At 40.6% G+C, this 10584-nt stretch overlaps 2 protein-coding genes across 4 annotated transcripts in view; both read left to right on the forward strand.

The window, feature by feature from the left end:
• The window catches only part of yipf1 (Yip1 domain family, member 1), a 17738-nt gene extending 14918 nt beyond the window's left edge, over window positions 1-2820 (forward strand). For all 3 annotated transcript variants that reach the window (XM_062023851.1, XM_062023852.1, XM_062023853.1), the window contains exon 10: window positions 2502-2820. The gene's annotated coding sequence lies outside the window, so the exon portion shown is untranslated. The remainder of the gene's footprint in view (window positions 1-2501) is intronic.
• A 4441-nt stretch (window positions 2821-7261) lies between these two features.
• On the forward strand, window positions 7262-9132 carry zgc:113691 (uncharacterized protein LOC503529 homolog). Its single transcript, XM_062023632.1, has one exon. The coding sequence runs from the start codon at window positions 8407-8409 to the stop codon at window positions 9130-9132; it is 726 nt and encodes a 241-aa protein (XP_061879616.1). The 5' UTR covers window positions 7262-8406.
• Window positions 9133-10584: the final 1452 nt, after the last annotated feature.

Genomic DNA, 10584 nt, shown 5'->3' on the forward strand with positions numbered 1-10584 from the left:
TTAGCTCTATTAAAGAATTGATCTCATATTTGGTTACAAAAAATCTACAGGTTCAGTTAGTTAAATCCATCTTTTTTTGTCTTATTTACTTAGTTACCTACAAAACCATTCTGGGTATCACTCCATCTTATCTGTCTTGTCTTTTAACAAAGAAACAAGGAAGTCTCAATCTTCGTTCAATGAATGTTCTGCAATTTGTCGTGCCCAAAGTAAGAACTGAACTGGGCAAGAAAGCATTTAGGTTTTCAGCCCAGAAGGCTTGGAATAACCTACAATCGAATCTTCAACTTCAAACCCTTGTTACATTAAATGAGTTTAAAGCTTCTGTGAAAGGATTGCAGTCTACCTTGTCTGTATGCACATGTGTCATATGAGCAAGTTTTAATGTTGTAAATTTGATGTTTTATTTGTTGTTTACTGTTTTTAATGTAACTTTGCTGCTGCGCTCTTGGCCAGGTTTCCCTTGGAAGAGAGATCTTTGACCTCAATGGGATTTTACCTGGTTAAATAAAGGCAAAATAAATGAAAAACCTTCAGGTGTGCACAAACTACACTTAAATCCACATTTAAAAAATAGCAAATATAAATAGGTCATTGGTTATCGGTCTTGAGAAGCAGTATATTATCTATACCAGCTAGGAAGTTAACGATAAATGGTTTTATTGTTAAATTGCAGTAATGCGCTTGACTACTAATATTACCGTTTCAAATTAAAAAAATCATACAACTGTGATTGATAACTACAACGCAATAAAGCCACAGACTGGCGATACTAATAATTTCTTTGAGAAGAAAGCTAGCACACCGATCGCTAGCCCACGGATTGCAAGCCAGCTGATCCATCCATCCATCTTCTTCCGCTTATCCGAGGTCAGGTCGCGGGGGCAGCAGCCTAAGCAGGGAAGCCCAGACTTCCCTCTCCCCAGCCACTTCGTCCAGCTCCTCCCGGGAGATCCCGAGGCGCTCCCAGGCCAGCCGGGAGAGATAGTCTTCCCAACGTGTCCTGGGTCTGCCCCGTGGCCTCCTACCGGTCGGACGTGCCCGAAACACCTCCCTAGGGAGGCGTTCGGGTGGCATCCTGACCAGATGCCCGAACCACCTCATCTGGCTCCTCTCGATGTGGAGGAGCAGCGGCTTTACTTTGAGCTACCCCCGGATGACAGAGCTTCTCACCCTATCTCTAAGGGAGAGCCCCGCCACCCGGCGGAGGAAACTCATTTCGGCCGCTTGTACCCGTGATCTTGTCCTTGATAGTTAATTAATTGCTAGCGCGCGGATCGCAAGCTAGCTAATAGCTAGCTGATCGTTAGCTCGCAGCTGGTCCCACTGACTAATTGCAAGCCAGCATCTGACGAATTATTAGCTGGCAACTGGCTCACTAATCGCGAGATAGTTTAAATGCAATGAGATGCAATGACATGAGACACATTATTTCTGGGTAGAGTTCAGTGGAGGCCAACCCAGACATGTTGTAGAATAAAGACCGTCAGAGGCTTGTCTTAGTTCGCTGCAGACTCATCTTAGAATTCTGCCTTGTATTTGAGCAGGTAATGTGCAAATTCAGTCATTTTAATTAAAGAAAATGTTTTGAAAAATTATTGGAAATATACTTGTGTGGTGTTCGGGTCTGTGGGACCCGTTTTCATTTTTTATTAAAAGAAAAATGATACAATTAATTAATTTTTCAAACTGAGACTCACTGACTTTGACTAATTTTCTGTGAAGAACATATATCAGAATACATATTTAATGACCACACACCATACACCCCCCTTACACATTTCTATTACATATAAGATGTCCGGGGTCCACTGGACCTGGGGCTAATGGAAGTGTGGAAATTGTGTTCTGTGTACCCCCCACACACACACACACAGGCACGCACGCACACACAGCAGGCCTAGACAGGAGGAGGACAGAGTGTAGGTACACAGAACATCAGAGGGTCAAATGTGCGAGAAAATGAGAGCAGACAGTGTTGACAAACAATGTTGCAACCTTGTGTGGGAACCGCAGGTGCAGAAACACAACAGAAAAATCCCTCTGGGATGCAGAAACTGGCAGAGAAATTTTCCGTGCAACGTTCATATTGTTGTTACTCAGCCAGCGTTTGTGGGTCTGATGGACCCTTTGCATTTTGTGGCTTTTAATGCCTCACAATCAAACACTTTTATGTTAAAACACTGAACAGATTTTTATTGGTATAAGGTAAACATCTGTTCAGTATTTTAACATAAAAGTGTTTGAATGTGCGGCATTAAAAGCCACAAAATGCAACGGGTCCATCAGACCCACAAACGCTGGCTGAGTAACAACAATATGAACATTACACAAGGGTTAAATACATTTGTAACAGTTTAATGGCCAAATGTTAACCTCACTTGCTCCAAACTTCGTGGCCCATTGCTCCGTCTCAAGTTCATGTGCAATTCAACACTTCACTTCCCCACATGAATTCTGCCTCAGCAAGTGCTTTTTTTTCCCCCTCTCCCATATTGCAGGTTCTCCTGTTGCCTTACTACAGAGAATCGGGTTGCTGTGGTGATGAAGTCACAGGCTGTCTGGATTTCACCTGCACTCGCACCTACTAACTAGCCCAAGACCTGAAAGCCTAGCTTCAATGCTTGGTTACATGGCTGACAATGAACACTGGTACCAAGTATGTTGTTTCTACTGGGGTGGCTTCTGACCTTACATAAAGACAATCAGCCAAAATAACTCGTCTTTTGGAGGCATCTATTTATTTAATGTTATGATCATGGGATACCACACTGCAAAAACTGAAATCTAAGTAAGATGAAATATCTCAAATAAGGGTGATTTTTGTTTATTTTCTGTCTGATAAGATAATTCTTCTCACTTAGCAGATTTTATGTTAGTGTTTTACTTGTTTTAAGGGTTTTGGTCCTAAATGATCTCAGTAAGATATTACAGCTTGTTGCTGAGATTTGATGACCTATATTGAGTAAAACATGCTTGAAACTAGAATATCAACTGATGCAAAGCTGTGTCAATAACACTCACAAGTATAAAACTACTTTTTTAAAGTAATGATTTCTTACTTCAAGCATGAAAAAAAAATCATGATGCAGAGCGCATATCATTATGTCAAGATAATGGCACTAGCATTTACTTAATTTAAGAATATTTTTCAACATATTGAGCAAAAAGGTCTCTTTTTTTCTACCTAGTAAAGTGCAGTTGTTATTAGTGAGAATATACTTATTTTAAGGTTAGCTAATTTTACTTGTTTTGGAAAGTCTTGACAAGGCAAATTTTCTTGTTCTATTGGCAGATAATTTTGCTTAGTTCAATTAAAATACCCCTCATTTTTATATATTTTTTTTCTTTTTTTTGACCACTCACTTTTTGCAGTGCACATAATCTTCTGTACTGATGAATGTATTTAGTTGTCTTTAATATAATTATTAACACGGTCAACAAATGCCATAAGTACAAAGGAGTATCAGGGCCACACTTTTAAAAGCAATATTTATTTAACTAGGCCAAAGTTGTGATTTAAGAGCAAGTCATAATGTTATCCCTCCAAAACCTCAACATTTTACAAATAAAATGAATAATTATACAACAATAAAGCTGTAAAATTGTTTCTTCAATTCTACAAGCATGATCTAATGAGTTGTATGAATTCGAATCCATGCCTTATTTGCCATTTTTGGCATAAACTCATGTAAATTACTTTATTCTTGTAATATTATGCCTTTTTTCAAATAAGAAAAAATATTTACCAAATGCTGCTGAGATAGCCTTTAGCACCCCCCGCGACCCCGAAAGGGACAAGGGGTAGAAAAATGGATGGATATACGGTACAGTAGTACCTTAACATACCCTTAATTGGTTCTGTGACTGAGCTCTTAACTCAAAACACTTGTATCTCAAATCAATGTTGCTGCTTCTCAGCACTATCTTTCACACTCACTTTCTTAATTCCAATGGTTGGAAGGCAAAGTTATGTTGATTTCTAGCATTACGCTATTGCTCGTGAGTAAAAACCGGATGTTTGGTATGTCATATCTTTGCTTGCAACTTAAAGCATAACAAGAGACAGCTCTTATCTCAAAACACGAGGTGACGCTGTATGTGTGATTTTTCATGTAACATTACAGCATTAGTCTTCTATTCAGTTCATTTATTGCCATGCAATAAATATTTCCTTTTCCCCCCCAGTGTGGCTCTTATGCTCCTCTGCGCATGTTTTGTTTAATTATTTTGTGTTGATTAAAAAAAATAATAAATTGGTGATATCCAGGGAACTGATTAATGAAAATTTAAACTCCTGCAACAAAAAAAATGTGTATTCCCTGCTTTTAAACATCGATTATTAAGCACACCGAATGCTTAACGCAGTGTTTTTCAACCTTTTTTGAGCCAAGGCACGTTTTTTTCATTGAAAAAATCCTGAGGCACACCGCCAGCAGAAATCAATAAAAAACGAAAGTCAGCAGCCGATATAGACAATAAAAAGTCGTTCTCGCAATTGTTGGATATGACTTTAAAGCATAACCAAGCATGCATCACTATAGCTCTTGTCTCAAAGTAGGTGTACTGTCACCACCTGTCACATCAAGCCGTGACTTATTTTGAGTGTTTTGCTGTTTTCCTGTGTGTAGTGTTTTTGTCCTCGTCTTGCGCTCCTATTTTGGTGTTTTTTCCTGTTTTGTTGGTATTTTCCTGTCGCAGTTTCGTGTCTTCCTTTGAGCGATATTCCCCGCACCTGCTTTGTTTTCGCAATCCAGACTATTTTAAATTGTGCGGACGCTATCCTTCTTTGTGGGGACATTGTTGACTGTCATGTCATGTTCGGGTGTACTTTGTGGACGCCGTCTGCTGCTCCACACGCTGTAAGTCTTTGCTGTCGTCCAGCATTTTTGTGTTTTGTTTACTTTGTAGCCAGTTCAGTTTAAGCTTCGTTTTGCATAGCCTTCCCTAAGCTTCAGTGCCTTTTCTTAGCGGCACTCGCCTTTTGTTTATTTTTGGTTTAAGCATTAGATACACTACCGTTCAAAAGTTTGGGGTCACATTGAAATTTCTTATTTTTGAAGGAAAAGCACTGTACTTTTCAATGAAGATGACTTTAAACTAGTCTTAACTTTAAAGAAATACACTCTATACATTGCTAATGTGGTAAATGACTATTCTAGCTGCAAATGTCTGGTTTTTGGTGCAATATCTACATAGGTGTATAGAGGCCCATTTCCAGCAACTATCACTCCAGTGTTCTAATGGTGCAATGTGTTTGCTCATTGGCTCAGAAGGCTAATTGATGATTAGAAAACCCTTGTGCAATCATGTTCACACATCTGAAAACAGTTTAGCTCGTTACAGAAGCTACAAAACTGACCTTCCTTTGAGCAGATTGAGTTTCTGGAGCATCACATTTGTGGGGTCAATTAAACGCTCCAAATGGCCAGAAAAAGAGAACTTTCATCTGAAACTCGACAGTCTATTCTTGTTCTTAGAAATGAAGGCTATTCCACAAAATTGTTTGGGTGACCCCAAACTTTTGAATGGTAGTGTACCTTTTTACCTGCACTCTGCTTTCCGCTGTCGTCTGCATATTGTGATCACGACACGACGTGTTCCCGACATCTACAAAGCAATTAGCTACCTGCTGCCACCTACTGATATGGAAGAGTATTACAAGGTTACTCTGCCGAGCTCAACAACACATTATTTACGGATTAATAATTACTTGTGTGCAAAAAGTATTTTTAACCCAAGTAGGTGAAATGACATCCTCTCCCACGGCACACCAGACTGTATCTCACGGCACACTGGTTGAAAAACATCGGCTTAACGTACACATTTTCTAGTACCGTATTTTCCGCACTATAAGGCGCACCTTCAATGAATGGCCTATTTTAAAACTTTGTTCATATATAAGGTGCACCGCATTATAAGGCGCACCACACTATAAGGCGCATAGAATAGATGCTACAGAAGTCGGCGGCTGCTTACCATAGTTGCGAGACCTGTTGTGTCCATATATAGGGCGCACCGGATTATAAGGCGCACTGTCAGCTTTTGAGAAAATTGGAGGTTTTTAGGTGCGCCTTATAGTGCAAAAAATACGGTAGATGAATTGTTATTTCAGCAAATAAACACAATTCTAACTCGAATAAAACACTTTAAAATCCCACTAGTGCAGGCAACACGACTCTTTCTTTTAATCAGCAGCTGACCGCATCAAAGCCTGCCAGCACATTTCAGCACGTGACGTTTTTAAATATTTAGGCAGCCGGTGCTTGTAACTAAAATAGTTCCAGACTCGTCAAAGCGTCCAGCTATGAAAGTGACATTTGGCAGCTCTTCCATCTCAAACCACCACGCTGCCCGACGAGGGTTTGACGTGTCGCTATTTGCATCTTCCTGTGTGGATTTAGTGGATATTAACTATTTTTGTGAATTAGTTTTTAGATGAATGAACAAAATTAGAAATATAAATTCTGTCACTTCACTGCAAAAACTGAAATCTAAGTAAGATGAAATATCTCAAATAAGGGTGATATTTGCTTATTTTCTGTCTGATAAGATAATTCTTCTCACTAAGCAGATTTTATGTTAGAGTGTTTTACTTGTTTTAAGGGTTTTGGTCCTAAATGATCTCAGTAAGATATTACAGCTTGTTGCTGAGATTTGATGACCTATATTGAGTAAAACATGCTTGAAACTAGAATATCAACTGTTGCAAAGCTGTGTCATCAACACTCACAAGTAGGGATGTCCGATAATGGCTTTTTGCCGATATCCGATATTCCGATATTGTCCAACTCTTTAATTACCGATACCGATATCAACCGATACCAATATCAACCGATATATGCAGTCGTGGAATTAACACATTATTATGCCTACTTTGGACAACCAGGTATGGTGAAGATAAGGTACTTTTTTTAAAAATTAGTAAAATAAGATAAATAAATTAAAAACATTTTCTTGAATAAAAAAGAAAGTACAACAATATAAAAAACGTTACATAGAAACTAGTAATGAATGAAAATGAGTAAAATTAACTGTTAAAGGTTAGTACTATTAGTGGACCAGCAGCACGCACAATCATGTGTGCTTACGGACTGTATCCCTTGCAGACTGTATTGATATATATTGATATATAATGTAGGAAGCAGAATATTAATAACAGAAAGAAACAACCCTTTTGTGTGAGTGAGTGTAAATGGGGGAGGGAGGTTTTTTGGGTTGGTGCACTAATTGTAAGTGTATCTTGTGTTTTTTATGTTGATTTAATAAAATAAAAAAATGATACCGATACCGATAATAAAAAAAACGATATCAATAATTTCCGATATTACATTTTAACGCATATATCGGCCTGCCGATATTATCGGACATCTCTACTCCCAAGTATAAAACTACTTTTTTAAATTAATAATTTCTTATTTCAAGCATGAACAAAAAAAATCATGACTTTGACACAATTGTGTCTCATAATTAAAACGGATGACAGCCAAATGGACTTTGCTGTTTTATTTTCAATGAAACAATAGAAAACACGTACTCATATAGTAGTACAGTTGACACAGTACAGTAAACTGACAGTTAATATTTAAACATTTGACATTTCAAACAATTTTGAACAGAAATAGTTCATGCACATTCAGGTAAATTCCTCAAAATTACAATTAAAACATTTTTGGCCGGGGGCCGGGCTGTATATATGCGCACTAATTGGCTGAAAGAGCACGCACTTGGCGCGATGATGTCATGTTATCCATGGAAAAATGCATTTTTAGACCATATGGTTTGCCTGAGCGGCTAGGAGACCCCGAGAGTAACAAGAGGTTGCCTTGTTGCCTTTCCATTAAGAACAATAAGTTGTTGTTTAGTTTTAGTTTGCTGGTTTCAAGAAATGTAATGCCGAGCGCATATCATTATGTCAAGATAATGGCACTAGCATTTACTTCATTTAAGAATATTTTTCAACATATTGAGCAAAAAGTTCACTTGTTATTAGTGAGAATATACTTGTTTTAAGATATTTTTGGGTTCATTGAAGTTAGCTAATTTAACTTGTTTTGGAAAGTCTTGACAAGCCAAATTTGGTTGTTCCATTGGCATATAATTTTGCTTAGTTCAAATAAAATACCCCTCATTTTTGTATATATTTTTTTCTTGTTTTTGAACACTGACTTTTTGCAGTGTTGAAACTGTGTCAAAGCTGGTGCCCTAATTAATGGTCATTCTAGCCCCAGCTTTGAGTTACACTGGCAGAAAACCCTGTGGGAGGAATGCCTCCTGCCTCAGTGTCAGGCTCGCCTCACCGTTGGGGGAATTCGCCGCACAATGCTCAAGGACGAACTAATACAGAGCCGAAAATGACTTTGTGAGGTTGGGTTTGTTTCCGTGCTGTCAATCGTAATCGCTGGGATGGCGTCTTCGAATGGCAGAGGCGATCGGACGTCTAAATTTGAGACCTTAAAGCGGTTGGAGAAGTGCAGGAAGGAACGGGACGATGCCTTGCACAGGGAAAGCGTCCTCAGGGAGAAGCTGAGGCAGTACGAGTCCAGGACGCGCTCCACCGAGGCCCTCAAGCAGAAACTGAAGACCTTGACCTTAGACCACAAGGAGCTGAGGAAGCAAGCGAAGGCTCTTCGCACGGAGATCGGGCTGGAGTGCAGCCCCGGGTTCCACGGCAAGACTACCAAGGACATCGTCGACGACCTGCGCGACAAGGAGCGAGAGTGCGGCTCCCTGGTGGAAAAGACCGCAAAGCTCAGCCTGACCGTCGACGACCTGACCTCCGAGTTGGCCAACGCGGTCACCTCCAAGACGCTTCTGGAGGAGCAGGTGCAGTCCCTGCAGCACAACCTCAAAGACATGACCAACAACCAGCGGCGTCTGCTGAAACTGTGGGAGGACAAGAAGACCCAGCGGGAGCAGAAGGCCCTGCCCGCCATCGCTCTCAAAACGGGACAGAAACCGACCGTCCAAAAAGCCGTTCAGACAGACATGTCCATCAGCTCAACACAAAAGCTTCTGGCCAATGCGTTTGAGTCCAAGTCCGTTACCAATGACCAAAGGACGGCTGTGGATTTTTATCATTATGACAAGAAGTCTTTCCTGCATGATACAATTCAAGGGATTCAGAACTGATTACTGCACATTGCTCTTATTCATACATGTATGTAGATGTAAGTAAATTACCTTCTAATTCAGTCTGATTTGTGTTTGTCATTAAAAGGACTAAAGATTTTCAACGAAATGTATTAAAAACTGCCGAGTGTGAAGCGACTGGGATGAGAATCAGCACCTCCAAGTCCGAGTCCATGGTTCTCGCCCGGGAAAGGGTGGAGTGCCATCTCCAAGTTGGGGAGGAGATCTGGCCCCAAGTGGAGGAGTTCAAGTACCTCGGAGTCTTGTTCACGAGTGAGGGAAGAGTGGATCGTGAGATCGACAGGCGGATCGGTGCGGCGTCTTCAGTAATGCGGACCCCGTATGGATCTGTTGTGGTGAAGAAGGAGCTGAGCCGGAAGGCAAAGCTCTAAATTTACCGGTCGATCTACGTCCCCATCCTCATCTATGGTCATGAGCTTTGGGTTATGACCGAAAGGACAAGATCATGAGTTTCCTCTGCCGGGTGGCGGGGCTCTCCCTTAGAGATAGGGTGAGAATCTCTGTCATCCGGGGGGAGCTCAAAGTAAAGCTGCTGCTCCTCCATATTGAGAGGAGCCAGATGAGGTGGTTCGGGCATCTGCTGAGGATGCCACCCGAACGCCTCCCAAGGTAGGTGTTTAGGGCACGTCCGACCGGCAGGAGGCCAAGGGGAAGACCCAAGACACGTTGGGAAGACTACCGTATTTTTCGGACTATAAGTCGCAGTTTTTTTCATAGTTTGGCCGGGGGTGCGACTTATACTCAGGAGCGACTTATGTGTGAAATTATTAACATATTAACCGTAAAATATCAAATAGTATTATTTAGCTCATTCACGTAAGAGACTAGACGTATAAGATTTCATGGGATTTAGCGATTAGGAGTGACAGATTGTTTGGTAAACGTATAGCATGTTCTATATGTTATAGTTATTTGAATGACTCTTACCATAACATGTTACGTTAACATACCAGGCACGTTCTCAGTTGGTTATTTATGCCTCATATAACGTACACTTATTCAGCCTGTTGTTCACTATTCTTTATTTATTTTAAATTGCCTTTCAAATTTCTATTCTTGGTGTTGGGTTTTATCCAATAAATTTCCCCCAAAAATGCGACTTACACTCCAGTGCGACTTACTATATATGTTTTTTTCCTTCTTTATTATGCATTTTCGGCCGGTGCGACTTATACTCCGGAGCGACTTATACTCCGAAAAATACGGTATGTCTCCCGGCTGGCCTGGGAGCGCCTCGGGATCCCCCGGGAGGAGCTGGACGAAGTGGCTGGGGAGAGGGAAGTCTGGGCTTCCCTGCTTAGGCTGCTGCCCCCGCGACCCGACCTCGGATAAGCGGAAGAAAATGGGTGGATGTATTAAAAATTCCAAAAAATAAGACCTATATTTATATTCCGTAAAGTTTGATTGATTGAGACTTTTATTAGTAGATTG

The sequence above is a fragment of the Entelurus aequoreus genome, linkage group LG16, assembly GCF_033978785.1.
Source record: "Entelurus aequoreus isolate RoL-2023_Sb linkage group LG16, RoL_Eaeq_v1.1, whole genome shotgun sequence".
Classification (NCBI taxonomy): Eukaryota; Metazoa; Chordata; class Actinopteri; order Syngnathiformes; family Syngnathidae; genus Entelurus; species Entelurus aequoreus.